We start from the raw sequence: 20,866 nt of genomic DNA, 5'->3' as shown, positions 1-20,866 counted from the left end.
TTTTTCCCTTCTTCAGTAGACTGTAAAGCAGTGGTACAGTCTTACAATCAGTGATGTTTTAGATCTGATGAAATCAAACCTGCCTTAAATGGTCATTGTTGGGACTTCCCTGGTGGTGCAGTGGATAAGACTCCACGCTCCCAATGCAGGGGGCTGGGGTTTGATGCCTGGTCAGGGAACTAGATCCCACATGCGTGCTGCAACTGAGAGTTCGCATGCCGCAACTAAGACCCAGTGCAACCAAATAAATAAATAAATATTTTTAAAAATGGTCATTGTCAACATAAATTAAGATAATATGTGAAGCTCTTCACCTAGTGCCTGGCGCATAGTAATCATTCAATATACATTAGCAATAGTTTGATATCTCGGATGCACTTGCTCTGCTTTGCTCTATGCTGTTCTACTTGATGGCTCTAGGCTGTTCTACCTATTTCACTTCTCTGTGTGTGTCGTTTCCACCGTGCCTTGACCTCCTCCAGGATAGTTTCTTTATATTTGGAATTCTCTCAATATTCTCAGGACTTCGTGGTACTTAGTAGGTTTGCTGAAAGGTGAATTGAGTTGAATAATGAGGAAATGAGTTCTAGTCTGATCCCTGTTTCTAATTAGCTTTCTGGCCATACATTAGTCACTTTACCCTTTAAGATATCAGTTTCTTCATCCTTAAAAAGAGCAAGTTGAGCTATTAATACTTAAAATCACTTTCACCTCCAATATTTTATCTTTAAATAAAATTTTAAGTTTACATGTACAGAAAAGTTGCCGTGATAGTACAGAATTCTTTTCATCTAATTTCTCCTGTTAACATCTTGCAATACCTTGGTACCTTTGTCAAAACTCACGTCCTTTCTCTGTTTCAGTATCCAGTCAAGGATACCATGTTGCTTTTAGTAAAATTTGACTTTTAAGATTAAAATGTTACACTGTTTTATGTATGTTTAGAGTTTTGAATATTATAGGATGGGGGTTATTAAAAATATAAATGTATGCTTAATATATTTCAATTTTAGGTTTCCATGGCACATGGGATACAAAATTTGATAAATGCCATCAAAATGATTCACAGTGTGTCAAGGTATTATAATACTTCGGAGAGAATGACCTCATTGTTTATCAAGGTAAGTTTCCAAGGGAAGAAATCACATTGTAACCCTGTGAAAAGGTTAAGTGCTTTCCCTCTGAGCTAGGGAAGGGAATTGGGAACTTCGGGTGCCTCTCAGAGTTCTGGATTTTCATACTTTGTGGAAAAGAAAAGAAAGGCATGCCTGGAGTCAGTTGTACTTAATTGAAGGGGGACCTTTCTGCTTGTCAGAGGTAAACCCCCAGGTTTTTTGTTTAAAAGTAACTGATGATTTTCTAATTTATTTGTTCCAAATAGTTTTGCATAAGAGCTAAGAATTGTGCCTAGACTGTTACAAGAAACGAAGAAGGACTCTACATAATGATCAAGGGAAAAATAATGCTTCTTTAGCTACTCCCACCCACACTGTGGTTTATGTAAAATCTTCCCATTTAGTGCCATATGATTAATTATTTTAAATAATTGGAAAAATCATCCAAGAAACACAGGAGTAGAATTTACTTATAAACAATTCAAGCAGAACGTAACAGTCACATTTCAACTTTCTTTTAGATCAAAGAATAGATTTAATCATTGTCTATGTCCCAAGCAAGGCAAGAACCTTAGGATTCTTCCCTGTCACTTGTCTTCCTCCTTGCTACATGTTCCACATTGAGATTTCTAGTTCCATATTATTGTTACTGTGTTTTCAGTGTATGAATCAACAAGTGATCAGACTAAAATCTAAGTATTGCTAGCATTTTTGATCACCTCTGTTTTGTGATTTCCACATCTTCCTCTGCCTTGGATTTATTATTTCTTTTGCTGAAAAAAATTCTTCAGTAGTTCTGTGGTGAACCCCCTGAATTCCTGCATGTCTGAAAATCACTTCATTTTGTCTTACCACTGAAATGTTAGTTTGAGATTCTTAAGTTCAATATAATTTTTTCCTGGAACTGTAAAGATACTGTTGTATACTATCTACAATTGTTGATAAGAAATTTGATGCTAATCTGATTTTTTTTCCTTTGTGGGAAACCTATTTTATTCTCCCAGGAAGCTTGTAGGATTTTTTCTTCATTCTTGAACTTCTAAAATTTCAAAGTGATGTGGTTCTTTTTACCTTTATCTTGTTCTATACTTGCTGGGTTGTTTCATTCCCAAGACTTTCCTCTCTCTTCATTCCTGGGAAGTTTTCCTGTTTACCTCTGATTATTTCTTATCCACCTATTCAATTTATTCTCTCCCCTTGAATCTAAAATCCATGTTCCTTAACTTTTTTTTTGGGGGGTCCATCTTTGTCCTTTGATCTTTCAGCTCACTCATTGACTGTTCATTTATGTCCCAATTGCTGGTCGGTGCATCAAAAAAAAATTCAATTTCCGAGTTCTTTTCTTTCATGATGTAAAAATCCTCTCATATCTTTCTTATAAACTTAGTTAATAAAAAATATTCTAAAAGATTTTACATATATCTTTTCTGTATTTTCTCTCTTTGTTGAATTTAATGCTTCTGTTACCATGTTTGTTTTCTTCAGTTGCTTGGTGATTCTTGGTTGTCTGCCCATCTTTGTGTTTGAGACTGCTGATTTGCCTCCCTGTTCTGTTTATTTTGTCTGTCTCTTGTGAGTAAGGAGTATAACTTACTGTTTGGAGGGGAGTGAGAATAGCTTTTTCTCTGATATGTCCTCCTGGGAGTGCAGTAGCTACCTGGGCCACACTTCTCGAAGACTGTGGTCCACACTCATACCTTTGTCCTTTCAGCATATGTCGCTGTTGCCTGCTGTACAAGTTGCTCTAAATTCGGTGTTCAGGGTTACAACTGAGGGTTACCTCACATTGTCTCCCATCTTGAAAAATTTCCATAACTGTTCTACCTTCAAGTAACCTTCTCCAGAACCGGGTTCTGGCTTTCTCTAGTCTTTTTTTTTTTTCTCTGTAGATTTGGTACTGTGTGATTTCCATATTTTAGGAATTCTCCAAAATTTCTGTGTGTCAGCCTGCCATCTTGATTTAACTTCCAGACCATTTAAATGGCTGTCTTGCTTTTTCTTTTTTCCTTCTTTATTTTGGGGGATGTGAGAGGTGGTTAACTTAATATTTAGTTTGCATGTTGAAGGATGGAGAAGAATCACAGTTGGACTGGATCAAGACCTAATTAGAGGAGAACTAGACAAAGAGAAAATATAGTTGACTTTGAAATTGATGGCCTCAGTGACGTAGACTTAAATACAGTAGGTAAATGTGACTTTGGGTTTTCTTTGTTTTACCCGGAATGTATATTTCTTTGTTTTTTATATTCTGTAATTAATTCATTCCATAAGGTTTCTATTTATCATATTTTTATGCTTGTGATTTAAAAAACTTAAATTTTATTTCTTTCTCTACCTATAGTTATTCTGGACTTATATTTATTTTAGGTAACAAATCAAATGGTGACAGCATGTAAAGCATATATTTCTGATGGGGGAACTAACCACGTATGGGATCAGGAAATACCAGTTGTACTAAAGAAAATTCAGGTTTGTATAAGTATTTTTATTTTCATAAAGTAAAGCTTTTACCATCTGGCCCACTTTTGCTTACTTTTTTCATTGACAAAGCATGTTAGCTTTGAAAAAACATTGTACAGGGTAGCATGAGCATATAAGAAGAACTTCATTAAAATTATCTACTTCCCTTTATGCTTAGTGCTCCTGTTAGGGCATAATTTAATCCTCATCTTGTCCATGGCTGCCTGTATCAGACACCTCGCATGTGCCTTTCATATGCTCTGGCCCCCATCTTTTACTCCAGCCTCTGTTAATTTCATTTTCTTGCCTTTTTGCATTGGTTAGGATTGCCATGCATCCTTAAATGGACCTGGTAATAGTTGGCATCTGATTCTGATCTTCTTTTAGAAGAAAATGCTTCTAACATTTCCCCATTTAGTTTGATGCTTTAATACATCATTGATTAGATTCAAGGAAGTTTTATTCCTAGTTTTAGTACTAGGAGATATTATTAAAAGTTAAGAATGGGTTTTGAAAAAATTTTTCAGCACATATTTTTGAGGAGCTTATAAGATTTTTCTCCTCAATCTATTAATGTTATAGATGACATTTTTAGGTTTTCTAAAATGAAACTATTCTAATATCCCTAGGATAAACTCGACTTAGTCATGGTGTAATTATCTTTTTAAAAACATTCTTAACTTCACTTTGCTACAATTTTCTTTAGGGCTTTTTGCAACTATATTCATGAGAGAGATAGCCTGTAATTTTTCCTTTCTCATAGTGTCCTTGTTAGTGTTTCTGGCACTAAGGTCTCAGAATAAGTACGACTGGAGGAGGGGAAGGAAGTACTCCCCTCTTTTCTAGCCTCTAGAAGAGTTTGTAGAAAATCAAAGCGATCTGTTATTTTGAAAGTCTGAAAGAAATGGCCATACCAGCAAGTCTCCATCTGGAAGTGGTTATTGGCTTTCTTCATGTGCTGGTTCCTGGGCTTCGTAGAGCCTAGGTGGGAGGCTGGAACTGTTGCGGTAGAGCAAGAAAGGATGCTCAGTGCCCTCCACCTAGGACGTGAACTGCTGTGCTTGCAGGGTTGGCCCTGAGCACTCTCATCACCACTCTCTGACCTCTGGAACTGGAGGATAAGAAAGAGTTGTCAGAGGAAACATAAGATGTACTTAAATGAAACAGAAGATGAGGAATTGCAGTTAGGATAGTTTCTCTTCCTGAAAACACTTGATCTCAACGACTGGAAGAACCAGAATCATTATGCAGTTCTTGGATTTGTTCATGTAAAATACAAAGTTATGCAGAGAGAGACCAAAGCAGCACATAAAGCAGTGGTTCTAAACAATACCAAAAGCAGCTGGTGAATCCGTTAAAGAAGGAGATAATGACAACTTCACTTGCATAACTAAAACTTATGAAATGTCTGAGTCAGTGAAAAGAGGAGAAATTAACAGTGTAGATCTTACTTTTGATAACTCAGTTCCTTAGAAAAGTGAAGCAAAGGACAATTTCTTCTAAGTGTTTTCCCAAGTGTTTGAAATGCATTACAGGTGGTAAAAAAGAAAAAGTTCCTAAACTTGGTGATATGAATTCATCATTTGATGATACAGAGGCATTTTATTCCTGCTGGCATAATTTTTATTATTGGAGAGAATTTTTCTTATTTAAATGAAGGAAAAAAAGCAGAATGTCATGATGAAAGGAGAGAGATTGAAAAGCAGAACAGAGCAGCAAGGGCACAAAGGAAAAAGAAGAAATGAATTGAATGTTAGATGATAATGCATATAACTGTGATGCAAGGATTTTAAAAATTCAAAGAAAAAGAAAAAGCCAAGAAAGAAGCAGAGGAAAAAGCAAAAGCTGAAGGAAAATTGAAGAAGGAAGAAGCTAAAGAAAAGCAGAGATGAGGTGAATTAGGAGCTGCTTGGATAGGTAAGGAGAAAGAGGAAGTTAGACAAAAGGCATTACTGGCAAAGAAGAAAAAGGATAACCAGGAAAAAAAGCCATTAAGAGGGAAAGGCAATATCAAATCATTATGTTGTATGCCTGAAACTAATATAATGTTATATGTCAATTATATAAGAAAAGAGAAAGGTAGCAAAAACTTCAAAATTCATGGAAGACCTGGAATTACTTTCCTGATGATGAGATAAAGCCGGTTAAAATGATGGAAGAAGTGGAAAAACTTTGCGATAGGCTCGAACTTGCAAGCTTACTGTATTTAAATGAAACGTTCACATCACCTACAAAAGAAATAGGAATTGCTGCTCTGCCAAAACAGAAGAAATTAATGAGCAAATTAGAAAAGAGAAAGAGGAAATTGAGGCTTGTGTGTGCCAAGTATCTAAGAATGCAGAGACATCAACTGTTGAAGGTGGAAATGGCAGTAAAAATTTGTCAGAAGAGAATTGATCTGCACTTGCTAATTAAAACTGTGAGCCTCTTTCTTGCTGGGACAAATTCAAGATGGGAAGTTATTGCCAAGTACATGAACACGCATTCTACTTCTGGAAGTCAAAAGAACTGCCAAAGATTTTATTGGCAAAGAACCGTCTCCCAAAACTTGGCCCTCATCAGAAAGATGACATACTGTGTGGAGTAGAGCCTCAGACTGTCAATATAACACCTCAGAACAATTTGGAAATCCATGTGCAGATTTCACCTCTTGACAACAGAAGCACAGAAGCTTTTGGAATGAGCTTTGAAAATGTATCCAGTAAAGATACCTGAAAGATGTAGCGTGTATCAGAATTTCATTTCGTTATGGCTGAGTAATATCCCATTGTATGGATAGACCACATTTTGTTTATTCATTCGTCTTTTGATAGACATTTGGATTGTTACCACCTTCCGACTATTGTGAATAATGCTGCTATGAACACTGCTGTTTAATGATCTCTTTGAGTCTCTGCTTTCAATTATTTTGGGTATATACCTAGAAGTGAAATTGCTGGATCATATGGCAGTTCTGTTTTTAACTTTTTGTGGAACCACCATACTGTTTTCCCTAGCAGCTCTTCCGTTTCACGTTCTCACCAGCAATGCACAAGAGTTCCAGTTTCTCCACACTGTGCCAATACTTGTTATTTTCTCTTTTTTTTGGTAATAGGTATCCTAATGCATATGAAATGGTATCTTATTGTGTTTTGATTTGCATGTCCCTAATGGCTAGTGATGGTTGAGCATCTTTTCATGTGCTTATTGGCCATTTGTATATCTTCTTTGGAGACATGGCTATTCAAATCCTTTACTCATTTTTGAAGTGGGTTCTGTTTTTGTTGAGTTGGAGGAGTTCTTTATATACTCTAGATATTAATCCCTTATATATATGTTTTATGAATACATATTGCTTCATTTAAAAAAACTAGTTATTTGACTATTCTTTCTATTTCTTCTTGAGACAGTTTTTGTAAGTTTATATTTTTGAGGAATTTCTTTAATTTTTCTAAAATTTGTAATTTATTGGCATAATGTTGACAATATTCTCTTACTAATCTTTGCCTTGTTATGTAATATGTCCCCTTATTCATTAACAATATTACTTATCTTCTCTGTTTTCTTAATCATTCTTGCTCACTCAATCCTCAGATTCAGAACAACCCATCCTCCTCCCAGGAGTTTATCACTTCTGTTTTCGTTGTTATTGTTATTTGCTGGATTCCATGTTTCCCTCTATAGTTTCTCCAGGGTTAATTTTGGGAGTGGGAGTGAGAAATCATTCCCCCCAAATTGTCCAATTGGCAGAAACCAGGACTCTTGACATAGAACTTAGCAATTTATTCTCATAATTGTTTTAATATGCTTCAAGTCACTAGCCATTTACTTACTGAATTAGAAATGAAAGCTTGGTTTTCTGCATTCTAGTTTAACTTGCTTTCTACTACATCTGAAATTTTTTCAGGAAACTTTTATTGTATAGTTTTGGGGAATAATTTTCAGATGAGTTGGAGGAAACAATGAGAAGAATTGTTATTTAGGATGTTATCTGTCCAACAGGAAGGAATTGGTTGGTGAAGAAGAAGTAATAGAAAGTAATTCCTATTAGATGGCATATTCCAGGAGGGTAGGGATCTTATCTGTACTCCTAGCATCTCAAGGAGTTCCTAACATATGGTAGGCACCAAGAAACTTTCTTTTTTTTAAATATTTATTTGGCTGCGCTGGCATCTTTATTGGCACATGCGAGATCTTCATTGTGGCATGCTGGATTTTTTTAGTTGCAGCATGCAGGATCTAGTTCCTTGACCAGGGATCAAACCCGCGTCCCCTGCATTGGGAGCCTGGAGTCTTAACCACTGGACCACCAGGGAAGTCCTTAAACTTTTGTTTAATAAGTGGAAAAATAATCAGTGACCTCGAAGAGAGTAATGATTCTGTTTTAGAGATTGAGAGGTGGGGAGGCGTATCATAGCTAGAAGTAGGTATGAGACTAGTTATATAAGCTTGAATGTTTATAGAATCACCTGGGCAACTGGTTGAAAGTATGGCTTCCTGAGTCTGACTCACAGAGATTCTGACTTAGTGGCTGAGGCAGGCAGAATAAAGATGTCCACATCCTGATCCCCGGAATTTGTGACTATGTTATATTAAATGTCAAGGGGAATTAAGGTTACAGGAGGAATTAAGGTTGGAGAGATTATCCTGGATTATCTAAGTGGGACCAACGTAAGCACAAAGGTCCTTATAGAGTGAAGAGGGAGATGGAAGAGTCAGAACCAGGGAGCTGGCATTATGTTAAAGATTTGACTGGCCATCGGTGGCTTTGAAAAAGTTTAACATTATTTTTTTTTTAAGACGGTTTGGTTAGCTGGACATGACAGTAAGTTCCTACTGGAGCCTAGTGACAATGTCCTCCTTTTTTAGCCTGGTTGAACTGACCTGGTATAGCTGTAGTCAAATATTAGGATTTCAGCAATGCACCCATCAAAGACTTTATGATCTCCTCATGGAGAACTGACAGTTGGATGATAAATCAGTATTGCACAGTCTTAATGTTTTTTATACCTGTATGTGAATAATGCTGATTAAAAGATGCCAACTGACTAGATAGATAATTGAAAATAGACAGAATTGATACATAATTTTTGGCCTCCTGGGAGCTCTGATTAGCCATGAAAACATGACAACAAATAGTGTATGTGGTAACTTTGACAAGGATAAGAGTTAAGGGGAAATAATGAGGATAAAGAAGATGAGACTATATTGTAAAATAGAAAAAAAACTGTATTGATTTTCATAGGCCTTTCAATGTGTGGGCAGAGAACTTGAATTTTCAATGTTAACAGCGGCAGCCCCTATTGAGGGGTTGATGTGATCAGTTTTGTGTGAGGATAGAATTTTTGAATATTTCACTCATAAACAAGTGTCTCACTATGTATTATACCCCTTTTAAATCTCTCATAGGACTGCATTTTTCTATTCAAGGAGTATCAGACATCTTTTCACAAAACAAGGAAACAGATTTTAGAATCCTCAGGGGAAAAATCTTTTGAGGTTTCAGAAATGTATATATTTGGAAAATTTGAAGCTTTCTGCAAAAGACTGGAGAAGGTAAGCGTCGTGCAGCCACAGTTGCCACTACCAACCGTACCTTTCCAGTTATTTCATACTTTATGTAGCATCACTGAGAATTATTTTTCCAGATCTCTTGTCTTACTATTGATCTGACTCATCCACTATCACTCATAGATTACTGCATTTTATTTTATTTATTTTATTTTTTAATTTTTTTGCGTTACGCGGGCCTCTCACTGTTGTGGCCCCTCCCGTTGCGGAGCACAGGCTCCAGACACGCAGGCTCAGTGGCCGTGGCTCGCGGGCCCAGCTGCTCCGTGGCATGTGGAATCTTCCCGGACCGGGGCACGAACCCACATCCCCTGCATCGGCAGGCGGACTCTCAACCACTGCGCCACCAGGGAAGCCCTACTGCATTTTTTATAACTTATTTTTTCATTCCTAATTACTATCTTCTGCCTGTCTCACAAAAGCTATTGCAGACTTTCACTTCTCTTGAGACCTCAATTCTATCTTTACCTATAGAGCTTGAACTTAAAGCCTCTGCTCTTAACCATTTTATCAGGCTGAGAAAAGGTGTGAGGTGACATATCTGCAATATCTGGCAGAACCCAGTAGTTGTGTCATATCTGGATGTGTGAGCACCTTCCCTTACCAGGCCATATATATGGTCTAAACATAGAGATTGTATGGGCAATGTCTTTGCTGGGCGGATATGGGTTAGAAACTTCAGCACCCTTTTTTTTTTTTTTTTGCGGTACGCGGGCCTCTCACTGCTGTGGCCTCTCCCGTTGCGGAGCACAGGCTCTGGACGCGCAGGCTCAGCAGCCATGGCTCACGGGCCCAGCCGCTCCGCGGCATATGGGATCTTTCTGGACAGGGGCACGAACCCGTGTCCCCTGCATTGGCAGGCGGACTCCCAACCACTGCGCCACTAGGGAAGCCCTTCAGCACCTTTGATTCATTCATTCATTAGGACTGGCTGGAGAGGAGTGATGTTTTTCCAGGGGATACAGGGCAGCCCATATCAGAGGCTTCTTCGAATCAACCTTTGCAAAGCCTACAAAGATATCATCTAGGTACCACCCTCCCCATGGCCCTACCATTCTGCCAACTCCCTAGGTCCTAATAACAGGAGTCTGCTCGTCATTTGTTGGAAATTGGTGGGGGGCATTTCACAAGTTGAAGGGCATTTCCTATACATGCCAGGATAGGAAAATATGGGTGGTGAACAAAACCAAGTTACTGAGTGGGGCTGTTTTTTGTTTGTTTCTTTAGCAGCTTAACTGAGATACAATTCACATACCATATAATGTATTCATTTAAAGTGTACAAGTCAATATTTTCCAATATATTCACAGGATTGTGCAACCGTACCACCATCTAATTTTAGAATATTTTCATTCCCACTAAAAGAAACCCTGTGCCCATTAGCAGTGATACCCCATTCTCCCCTCTACCCAGCCCTAAGCACCTGCTAATCTACTTTCTGTTTCTATAGATTTGCCTATTCTCGACATTTCATATAAATGGAATCATATAATATGTGGTCTTTTGTGACTGGCTTCTTTCACTTAGTATAATATTTTCAAGGCTCATCTATGTTGTAGTATTCCTTTTTATTGCTGAATAATATTCCATCATTTGAATATACCATATTTTACTTATCCATTCATTTGTTGGTGGACATTTGGGTTTTTCTACTTTTTGGCTATTACGACTAATGCTGCTATGAATATATATGTATGTGTTTTTGTGTGAACATATGTTGTCATTTCTTTTGAGTATATGTGTAGGAGTGGAATTGCTGGGTCAGATAATAACTCCATGTTTACCTTTATGGAGGAAGTGCCAAACTGTTTTTCCAAGTAGTTGTATCATTTTATAGTCTCATAAACAATGTATGAGGGTTCCAATTTCTCTGCATCCTTGTAACACTTATTGTCTGTCTTTTTGAATTTAGCCATCCTAGTGGGTGTGAAGTGACATCTCATTGTAGTTTTGATTTGCATTTCCCTGATGACTAATGGTGTTGAGCATCTTTTTTTTTTTTTTTTGCGGTACGCGGGCCTCTCACTGTCGTGGCCTCTCCCGTTGCGGAGCACAGGCTCCGGACGCGCAGGCTCAGCAGCCATGGCTCACGGGCCCAGCCGCTCCGTGGCATGTGGGATCTTCCCGGACCCGGGCACGAACCCGTGTCCCCTGCATCGGCAGGCGGACTCTCAACCACTGTGCCACCAGGGAAGCCCGTGTTGAGCATCTTTTTAAATGCTTATTGTCCATCTGTATTTCTTCTTTGGAGAAATTTCTATTTAAATTCTTTGCACGTTTTAAATTTAGTTATTTGTGTTTTCGTAGTTCAGTTTATAAGAGTTCTTTATATATTCTGGGTCTTAAGTCCCTTATCAGATATGGTTTTCAAATATTTTCTCTCTTTCTACAGGTTATCTTTTCACTTTCTTGATTGTGTTCTTTGAAGCAGGACGTTTTGTTTTGTTTTGCTTTAATATTTATTTATTTATTTTGGCTGCACTGAGTCTTAGTTGCGGCCCGTGGGATCTTCGTTGCAGCATGCTGGCTCTTAGTTGCAGCATATGGACTTCTTAGTGGCATGCATGCGGGATCTAGTTCCCCGACCAGGGATCGAACCTGGGCCCCCTGCATTGGGAGGGTGGAGTCTTGCCCACTGGACCGCCAGGGAATTCCTTGAAGCAGGAAGTTTTAAATTTTGATGAAGTCCAATTTATCAAGTATTTCTTCTGTTGCTTGTGCTTTTGGTGCTGCATCTGGGAATATGTTGTGTGAGGCTGTTTTGTGAACAGTGAGGATTTCTTGGGGACAAGTGTCCAATTTAGAATGATATTGGCATGGGGCAAATGAATAATAGGCCCCGTTGGTCAGGACCTGTTCTACAGAAATGTTTAACATTTCTGAAACCATTAGGATGTAAACCTGGAGGTGAGTCCTGGTTACTGTTCATTTTTCCAGGAGCGGGGGCCCTTGCTAACTTGGGTGCAGTTTTACATTTGGTATAGTTTCCTGGCTGGACCTTAATTATTAGCCCATGTGCAGTAAAGATCTTTGGTGGCAGGTATAATGCTGGGCATAATGAACATCCATCTGTAGAGCAGCAGCCCAAGCATTCCTGATGCTAGAGGGAGTGGGTAATAATGGCCAGCTACATTAGCTACTCCTCCTGCCTTACCTCTGGAGAAGCCCTGCCTGTAGTCTTAAGGATACAACTTCACGCCACAAAGGCTCAGCAGTCAGAGCCAACGCAGCACTCCCTAGGGGCCTTACTTGAAGTGCATCCTGGTTACTAGGTTATTCCAACTCCCCTGTGCTAAGAATTCCTTGGCTGACTGGCATCTCTCCCAGGTGTAATTGGTGGATGTTGGTGTCCAGATTCTTAAAGGTGGGGCATAATAGTTACCCTGAAATGTGGCCAGAATTTTTATAATCCTCTAGAGGTGGTTACTGAACTGCCTTGGTGGGCTTCCCCTGCTGAGTGGGGCACAGCAGGGACCACTGTGGGACTACCCCTATGAGCTCTTAAATAGTTGAAGAGGAGAGACAGAAGGGCAGGCTAAGCCAGAACCTGTTAGGGAAAGCTCAGATCCAGATGTCAGGATGACCAAGTACGAAAGTCAAAGGACAGATAGGATTGAGCTTGGGGTTGGAGAACCAAGACCTCAGAGTTGGGCAGAGATGTTGGGGATCTTTAAGGAACAAGTGAGGAGGAAAGTGCTAGTGTGTCAGCTTAGGGTGCCTGAAATGCATCTTTTTTGGTAGATGGAGACTTGGTGCATTGAGTGTTAGTCTGCCCTAAAGAACCAGAATTGTGTATAATATCCCTTGTTTCTTCTTCCTGTTCCTGCCATGTAAATTTTGGTGAATATTGGTTTCCCAATATTGATGAATTTGGTTTCCCAGAGCTCTGTCTTTAGTTTTCTTCTCACCCTGAACACTTGTGGGAGAGAAGCGAAGGAGTGGGAAGCTTTGAGGATTGTTTTCCAGAGCAGGAATCAAAATGGGGAATCATTTTGATGAATATTAAGGAACTGAGTAGCCTGTGGACATGAAAGACTTTTTTTTTTTTTGGTGAAGTAGGTGGTGTTGGTACGTTGAGATGGAGCCAGCTGTTTCTGAAATAAAGTTCATTGTGAGGATTTTCCAGGGTTCTTTAGGGGTCAGAAGTGACTACGGTCGTCTTTCAGGATTGTGTGACCTTTCCTTTGCCTGAATGTGGAATTATGCTAGTGTTACATATCAGAACTATGGTGAGGGCCAGAAAAATGGGAACACTTTTGAATCCAGTGATCCAGTGAAACGATTTTCAGAACATTCTCCAGAACAAAATGCTGAAACTATTTAGACATCTGCAAGGGCTTTTACTCACTGTCCCTCACCACCCCACCTCCTCTTGGAAGACAAGGTGATCAGATTCTGAGAAAGGCTCTAAACTCTCTCTACTTATGGCAGAACATCCTCCGTCTTAAATAGTCTAAGGGTAGTAATGACTGGAACAGAAATTTGTCTTCTGTTTTATCTCCTCTGGTTGGTTTTACCTTAAATGATTCTAAAGCCTGTTTATTGGCTTGTTTTTTAAAAATCATTAATTCATTAAGAGTTAATTCTAGGGAAGGGTGCTAATTTCTAACTTTTAAACTAAAGTAACACTTTTCTTTTTAAGATTACAGAAATGATAACTACTGTGCAAACATATTCAGCCTTGAGCAATTCTCCCATAGAGGGAATAGACATTATGGCAATAAAATTCAAAAATATATATCAAGGGGTTAAGACAAAGCAGTATGATATTTTGGATCCAAGAAGGACAGAATTTGACATGGATTACTTAGATTTCACGGCAAAAATCAAGGCTTTAGAGGTAAGTAATTATACATACTTTTGATTTAGTAAAGCTGAAATGTAATCAATAGTACTGAAATTCACATATTTACTATTTATTACAAATTACTCTTGCAAATTGATCAAAAATATTTGCCAGCATGAATAATTTTCTAACCAGCCCACAAAATGTTTTCTTTTTTTTTTTAAATGAAAAATGAGCTTATTCAATAAAAGATATCAGTAACTAACCAGAAGCCCAAAGGGCTTATTGTAGCTGGGTTTATTTTTAATGTGCATTAAAAAATATATTTGATTTTTGTTGTGCCAAGGACTAGTGTCACTTGTCCTGTGTAAGAATTCGTAGGCCTTGTTCTTTGTTCAGTGTGAGAAGATTTGAGAGCAGATTAGGACAGTGGAACACTCTTCCCTTGGCACTGCGCTTTATGGCCACATTCTCTCTGCAGCTTAGAGGATGACTCTGAAGAGACCCTCCTCCTGTCTGTCGTAGCTGAAGGGACACCAGAGGGATGAGACTGTAACAGGTTTCTTTCTCACCTTTTGGGCTAATATGACTTCAGTTACTCTCTTACTGAAAACTGTTAACCCAGGTGTAGCCCCAGGGAATGGTCTCCTCTTTGCTGCAGAATGTCTTGGAGACACAGAGAGGGACAAGAATATACCCTGCCCACTTCCTGAGTCTTAAATCCTTGCCAAGAAGGTGAGGAAGATGATATATTTTTTCTCAAGACTCTCTAAAAACTATATTACATGTAATTTGTGCAATATAAATTTAAAAGATCCTAAAATTCTAGCAACAACACTTTTTCTTTTTGACACAAATTTCCTTTCAGTTTTTGAAAGTTAGACTCTGATAGGAAGATATATTTTACTTTTTACTTTTAATGTTTGGTTTTGGGAGTTATATCTTGATAGCAGTGAGAATTTGTGTTTTTTAAAAAACTTATTGCTTAAATTATTTTTATGATTCATTAATAAGATTATATGTTATAAAGCCTTAACTGTGGTCTTAGGTACAAGTTTAGCGTTCAGTAAATTTAGAGGCCATATTAAGTTTTTAGTATCTAAAAAGATATGTCAGTGTTTTAACTTTTCTTCCTTTTCCAATGTTTGATTAATGGGTGTAGTATGTATTTGTAGACAGTACCAATATAATCTATAAGTGAAAGTAATTTGTGGAGTGCTTCAGTTCCGTCAGTTGGGCACCAGGAGTTTGGAGTTCACTGCTCGGGATGGTGGGAGTCTTGGAAGAACATCTTTGGCTTCTTATTCCTCCTTAGCGTGGCAAAGAGGTTTCTGAGAGCAGCAGTGTTAGAAAATGACACCTGTTCACGTTGGGTGTCTATAGTGTCATTACACTGCTCTACCGACATGCTAAGAAATCCTAAATCTCCCCAAAAAAATGTACTTTGTAAGGGACTTACACTCCTTTCATAAATTCTCTAGGTCAACATCCAATAAATAATGAGCGGCAAATGCAAACCACATATATGATTTTAATTTTTTAGTAACCACGTGCATAAAAGTAAAAAAAGTAGGTGATGTTAATTTTAATGATATACTTTATTCAACCCAACATATTCAAAATATTATCATTTTAACATGTCACTAATAAAAACCATTATGAGATATATCCTTTTTTCATACTGTCTTTGAAGTTTTGTGTGTATTTTACATTTATAGCACATCTCACTTAGAAGTAGTGACATTTTTAAGTGCTCAGTAGAAACATGTGGCCAGTGGCCACCATACCAGACAGTGCAGTTCTAGATGCTTAGGTGGTAGATGTATTTAAGGCTCGTATTTTGATTCTGTAGGAGAATCATTCATTGTTGTTAAACAAAACTAATCTTTTCCTTAACTCAAAAAATCATTCAAACATTAATATTGCATTTCAGGTACAAATACAGGCATTTATGAACAGTACTTTTGGAAAAATTTTGTCTTCTCAGCAGGCTCTTCAGCTGCTTCAGAGGTATTTATAATGCATTAAGCAGTATAGTTTCTAGGTGGGATAACTTTATAGCTGAAAATAACAATTTGAAAAAAATTTTGGAAATCTCTCCTATGTAAACTTTAAAACTTATAAACAGTAATCTCCCAATTACCATTAAATAGACTGGTGAAAATTGAAATATAGTATGATATTTTTCATTTTCAATTTTCATTGCATTTTTTGGTAGCGGAAAATCTTCCAATAAGGAAGTGATTTCACATTTTCCCCCAGCTATGTAATATGTTAAGGTTAATTTCGTAAGTGTTATTGGAAAGGGAACAAATAATGTTTAATTCTGCATACTGAAAGGATTTCTAACAGTGAAATTATCTAAGAATAGTAGGTCCCCAAACTTTCTGTTTTTCCTCCTGAGTGCTTCTGTAGCTGCCTTTCCTTCTAGTCCTGACAGCGGTGCTCCCCTAAAGGGCAGGAAAGCCTGGATTAGAAGGATGGGCTGGACCAGAAGCCGTTTTCTTGCAGCTCAGGAAGGGCTCACTACCCATGTTAGGGACCGTTTTGAAATTCTCCCCTGAGAGCCAGTGGATCTGGGTTTGGGTCTGACTTTGGGTTTGGGTCTGACTTTCCCATCTCTCTAATGCTGGATCATACCTGTGAAACCTTACCTCATGAGACCATCATAAGAGTTGAAACAGGCATATAATGATTTTGATGAGTGACAGTACTGTACAAACAGATGGCAGTACCATTTTCTTGGCAATTTCTCTGTCTCTGTCTCTCTCTTTTTACCTATGGTATGCTGGTGTCAACTCATTTTATTATCAGAAAGTTATGGTTCTAGTACTTCCTATGCATAACTTAGTCTCTTAGTGGAAGTGACATTTGGCTGACAAAATCATGATATCATTATGCCTATTTGGGGTGACGTGAGCAGTAATATTGGCAAGGGGACATTCATTGAGCTCCCCTCCATCTTTGCTAAGCCAGCTCCCCACTCATCTTTTTAATCTCAGTTCAGATGTCACTTTTTCAAGGAAGTCTTTCTTGACTTCCCAGACTTGGCTGGGTTCCCCTGTTACATGCATTTCTGGCACCCTTGTAATTTAAATAATTATTTATGTCACTCCTGACCGATCTCTACCTTTTCCGTAAGGTAATCATTGGCTCCAAGAGGGCTGGAACCACACCTGTCTTGTCCATCACTGTAACCTAGGGCAATGCATGAGGCCTGGTGTGAATATTTGTCAAATGAGTGAATGGATTTTTAGGATTGCAACAATTAAGTGTGTTTCTCATTTATTTTTACACTATTCACCCTCAATTGCTTTTAGATTCCAAAAACTGAACATTCCCTGTCTTCAATTAGAAATAAACCACACCATTGAGCTTATTCTTCAGTATTATGTGGCTGAACTTGAAGCTATTAAGAAGGCAAGTATCATATTTATAAATAGAATGGTACTCAGTACAAAAATATTCTGGAAGTATTTGCCATCATTATCCTGTGCCAAGCTTACCAGACAAATCCTGTCACTGCTGAGTATCTTTTTTTTTTTGGCGGTACGCGGGCCTCTCTCTGTTGTGACCTCTCCCGCTGCGGAGCACAGGCTCCTGACGCACGGGCTCAGTGGCCATGGCTCACCGGCCCAGCCGCTCCGCGGCATGCGGGATCCTCCCGGACCACGGCACGAACCCATGTTCCCTGCATCGGCAGGCGGACTCTCAACCACTACGCCACCAGGAAAGCCCTGCTGAGTATGTTTGATGCTCCTCTCTCTGTGGGAGAAGGTGCTGACAGTGTGTGTCCCCGGACAGCCAGATCACACTCCTTTGCTCTTAAGAACTGTCTTTTTATGACAGCATTCATGTATGCATGGGAAAGCCCGTTTAAGTTAATATTTTTGGGTATCAAAGTATGGGCTCTGGAGAATATTATGACAGATATAATGTAGCTGTGTGCTCCTGCTTTATTTTTTAATTTTTTTTAAGATAAGAAGTGATTTATTAGAGCATCCCTTGTGGTGTGGTGGCTAAGAATCCGCCTGCCAGTGCAGGGGACACGGGTTCGAGCCCTGGTCCGGGAAGATCCCACATGCCATGGACCATGCATGCAACTAAGCCTGTGTGCCACAGCTACTGAGCCTGTGCTCTAGAGTCCGTGAACCACAACTACTGAGCCCACGTGCCACAACTACTGAAGCCTGCGTGCCTAGAGCCTGTGCTCTGCAACAAGAGAAGCCACTGCAATGAGAAGCCCGCACACCACAACGAAGAGTAGCCCCCGCTCACCGCCACTAGAGAAAGCCCGCACGCAGCAACGAAGACCCAACAGCCAAAAATAAAATAAATAAATTTATAAAAAAATAAAAGAAGTGATTTATTAGAATAGGACGCTTGTGAGGCTTACAAGTGGGTGGGCCAGAGGGTGCTGCGCGCAGAGAACTTAGTGGGCAACAATTTTATAATTAAAGGAAAAGTTGGGAGGGGGAGAAGACCACCTTCTTCCTCATTTTTTTTTAATTTTACTTAAAAAAATTTTTTTTTATTGGGGTATAGTTGATTTACAATGTTGTATTAGTTTCAGGTGTACAGCAAAGTGAAACAGTTATACATATACATATATCCACTCTTTTTTTTTCTTGATTCTCTTCCCATATAGGCCACTACAGAGTACTGAGTAGAGTTCCCTGTGCTATACAGCAGGTTCTTATTAGTTATGTATTTTATGTATAGTGGTGTGTATATGTCAACCCCAAGCTCCAGCTTTTGAATACCGCCTTAAAATTGGGGATAAAAGGCAGAAAAAAAGTATACATGTAATGGGAAGTAAGGGTTAAGAGAGAATTAAGTGTCGTATATTGTAATCATCATAGTTTTTGAGCCTCAGGTTGATATCTCTGGAGTGCATTTACGTATTTATTGACTACCTCTTGTGTATAAAACATGTGAATAATGGTAAAACATCAATACAAATATAGCTGTATATATTTTTGCCTTTTCCATTGTATTGAATTTCAAACATTAATGCCAGACCTTTAATTACAGCTTTATCATTCTCAAAAAGATGACCCACCTCTTGCTCGCAACATGCCCCCTATAGCAGGAAAGATCCTTTGGGTGAGGCAGCTCTATCACCGGATAAGTGAGCCCATCAACTATTTTTTTGTAAGCCAATAGTTAAATTTACAGTATGTGGATCATGGTGGTTTTTAATACAAGAAATATATTTTATCCTGTAACATTTGTGTCCAGTAAAGTAGCTAGAGCTAATTCTTTTACTGGGCAAAGGAAATTTAGTTTACAAATATGCTTGAGAGAGACTAAGCCATTTCTTTCATGTTTGGTAGATAATCCCATTTAATTATAGTTAATCTCTAAGGGGATGAATCTTAAAAACTTATGACGCTTAATAAACAGGACACTCTCTTTTGTAAAATAATTGTTTTGAAAATAATAGAACACAGACCTAGTACTGAAACTTACTTCTATATGCGGACGAATAGGTCACTGATACACATTAGTGAAGGTTAGGATGCACTCCGAGTATATTCCTGTGTATTGGACTGAGACCAAGAGCAGAGTATAATAGAGTACATTCATCCTCTGTGTCCTTAAGACTATTAGATTTCTGAAAAACACCGGGATAGTCTTAAGCCTTGTTGGCATTCTGAAATTGCCAGCTTGTTTTCTCTTTCTCTCTTTTTTTTTTTTTTTGTTGTTTTCTGTTTGTTTTGCTTTATTTGCTTTCTTTTTTAAAAAGACAGAGTAGCAAAGCAGAGTTGGTTTGCCTGGTGTTATGTCTTAGGCCTAAACGTGGAACAAAATAGCTACAAAACAACAGTCCTGCAAATAATTTTATTATTTAAGCATTATCAAATATTAAGTTTTTGTTGTTTCCGTTTGGCTGCTATCATTTATTTTATTGTTATCAATATTAAAAAAAAATTAAAACGATGACCTTAGACAAGAGGCCAGGATGGGGACTGAATTGTTTATTGACTTTATAGTGACAGAGCAGAGATTGTCCTGTTTTTGGTAATGTGTGAATCAAAACAAAAAAATGTTCAATTTCTTCATAAAGAAATTTGGTTTCTGTTCTTTGATGTACATTTACTTTTTTTTTTTTTTTTTAATTTGGAGAGGAGGGAGGGAGAGGGAGGGAGGGAGGGAATCTATACTTACTTCTTTTTTTGGTGCTGAATTTAGGAATTTGCCCTGATAGTCACAGTTCAAGGAAAATCAGTTCATTGTATCTTGCCCAGAAAAGTAGGGAGGGAACAGAGCATTGGAGGTGGAGACTTTCAGTGCCTGGGACCGGCTGTAGGCCTAGAGACCTCTCTTTTTAAATCCTTTATTTCCTTTTCCAGTTTCCCCTTTCTACTGATCAGGTTTCCCTACTTCCATCTGTAGCTTGTCTGGCCTTCCTCATCTCTGATTTTTGTCTGAGGTAAAATCTAAATGGGTAGTATCATTATTTGATGTCATTTAAAATGTAAATAGCTTTATGGTTTGGGTAAGAAAACAATCAGCAGACTTTTAAAAATAAATCTTTGTTTTTCCCTTAAAAAACAGAAAAACTCGGAAATTTTGTCAAGTGCGGAAGGCAAAGCTGTCATTCGTCAGTATAATAAAATTTCCTACGTTCTGGTGGAATTTGAGGTGGTCTATCATACAGCCTGGATCAAAGAGATCTCGCAGTTACAGTATGGTGTGTGTAAGACTGCAGTGACACTACAGAGCGGGTGTTAGGAGATTTTGAATGAGTTTGTGGTTCCGGAGAATTTTTACATCTTTTTTATATAACTGTATGATGGTTAAATTTAGATTTGGAGAGGATACAATTATTTATTTCTTTACAGTTAATAATATTCTGATTTTATAAGCAGAAATTGTCATGAGCTTAAAGTTGATATACTAAGATTATGACTTTATCCTGGAAAATAGTATTTAAAAGTAAATAACAAGA

The 20,866-nt window shown here is 38.2% G+C and overlaps 1 protein-coding gene and 1 pseudogene across 1 annotated transcript in view; both read left to right on the top strand.

Moving 5' to 3' along the window:
* DNAH8 (dynein axonemal heavy chain 8) overlaps positions 1-20,866 on the top strand; it is a 328,229-nt gene that overhangs the window by 30,654 nt on the left and 276,709 nt on the right. Inside the window, exons 10-17 of the mRNA XM_060021883.1 lie at positions 1,014-1,121; positions 3,483-3,584; positions 8,964-9,110; positions 13,768-13,965; positions 15,845-15,921; positions 17,232-17,331; positions 18,946-19,065; positions 20,473-20,608. Coding sequence (XP_059877866.1) covers positions 1,014-1,121; positions 3,483-3,584; positions 8,964-9,110; positions 13,768-13,965; positions 15,845-15,921; positions 17,232-17,331; positions 18,946-19,065; positions 20,473-20,608 — 988 coding nt within the window. The remainder of the gene's footprint in view (positions 1-1,013; positions 1,122-3,482; positions 3,585-8,963; positions 9,111-13,767; positions 13,966-15,844; positions 15,922-17,231; positions 17,332-18,945; positions 19,066-20,472; positions 20,609-20,866) is intronic.
* LOC132431842 (dnaJ homolog subfamily C member 2 pseudogene) lies at positions 5,244-6,354 on the top strand (annotated as a pseudogene).

Source organism: Delphinus delphis, chromosome 10, assembly GCF_949987515.2.
Source record: "Delphinus delphis chromosome 10, mDelDel1.2, whole genome shotgun sequence".
NCBI classification, from domain to species: domain Eukaryota; kingdom Metazoa; phylum Chordata; class Mammalia; order Artiodactyla; family Delphinidae; genus Delphinus; species Delphinus delphis.
This window is presented reverse-complemented; position numbering and strand designations above follow the sequence as displayed.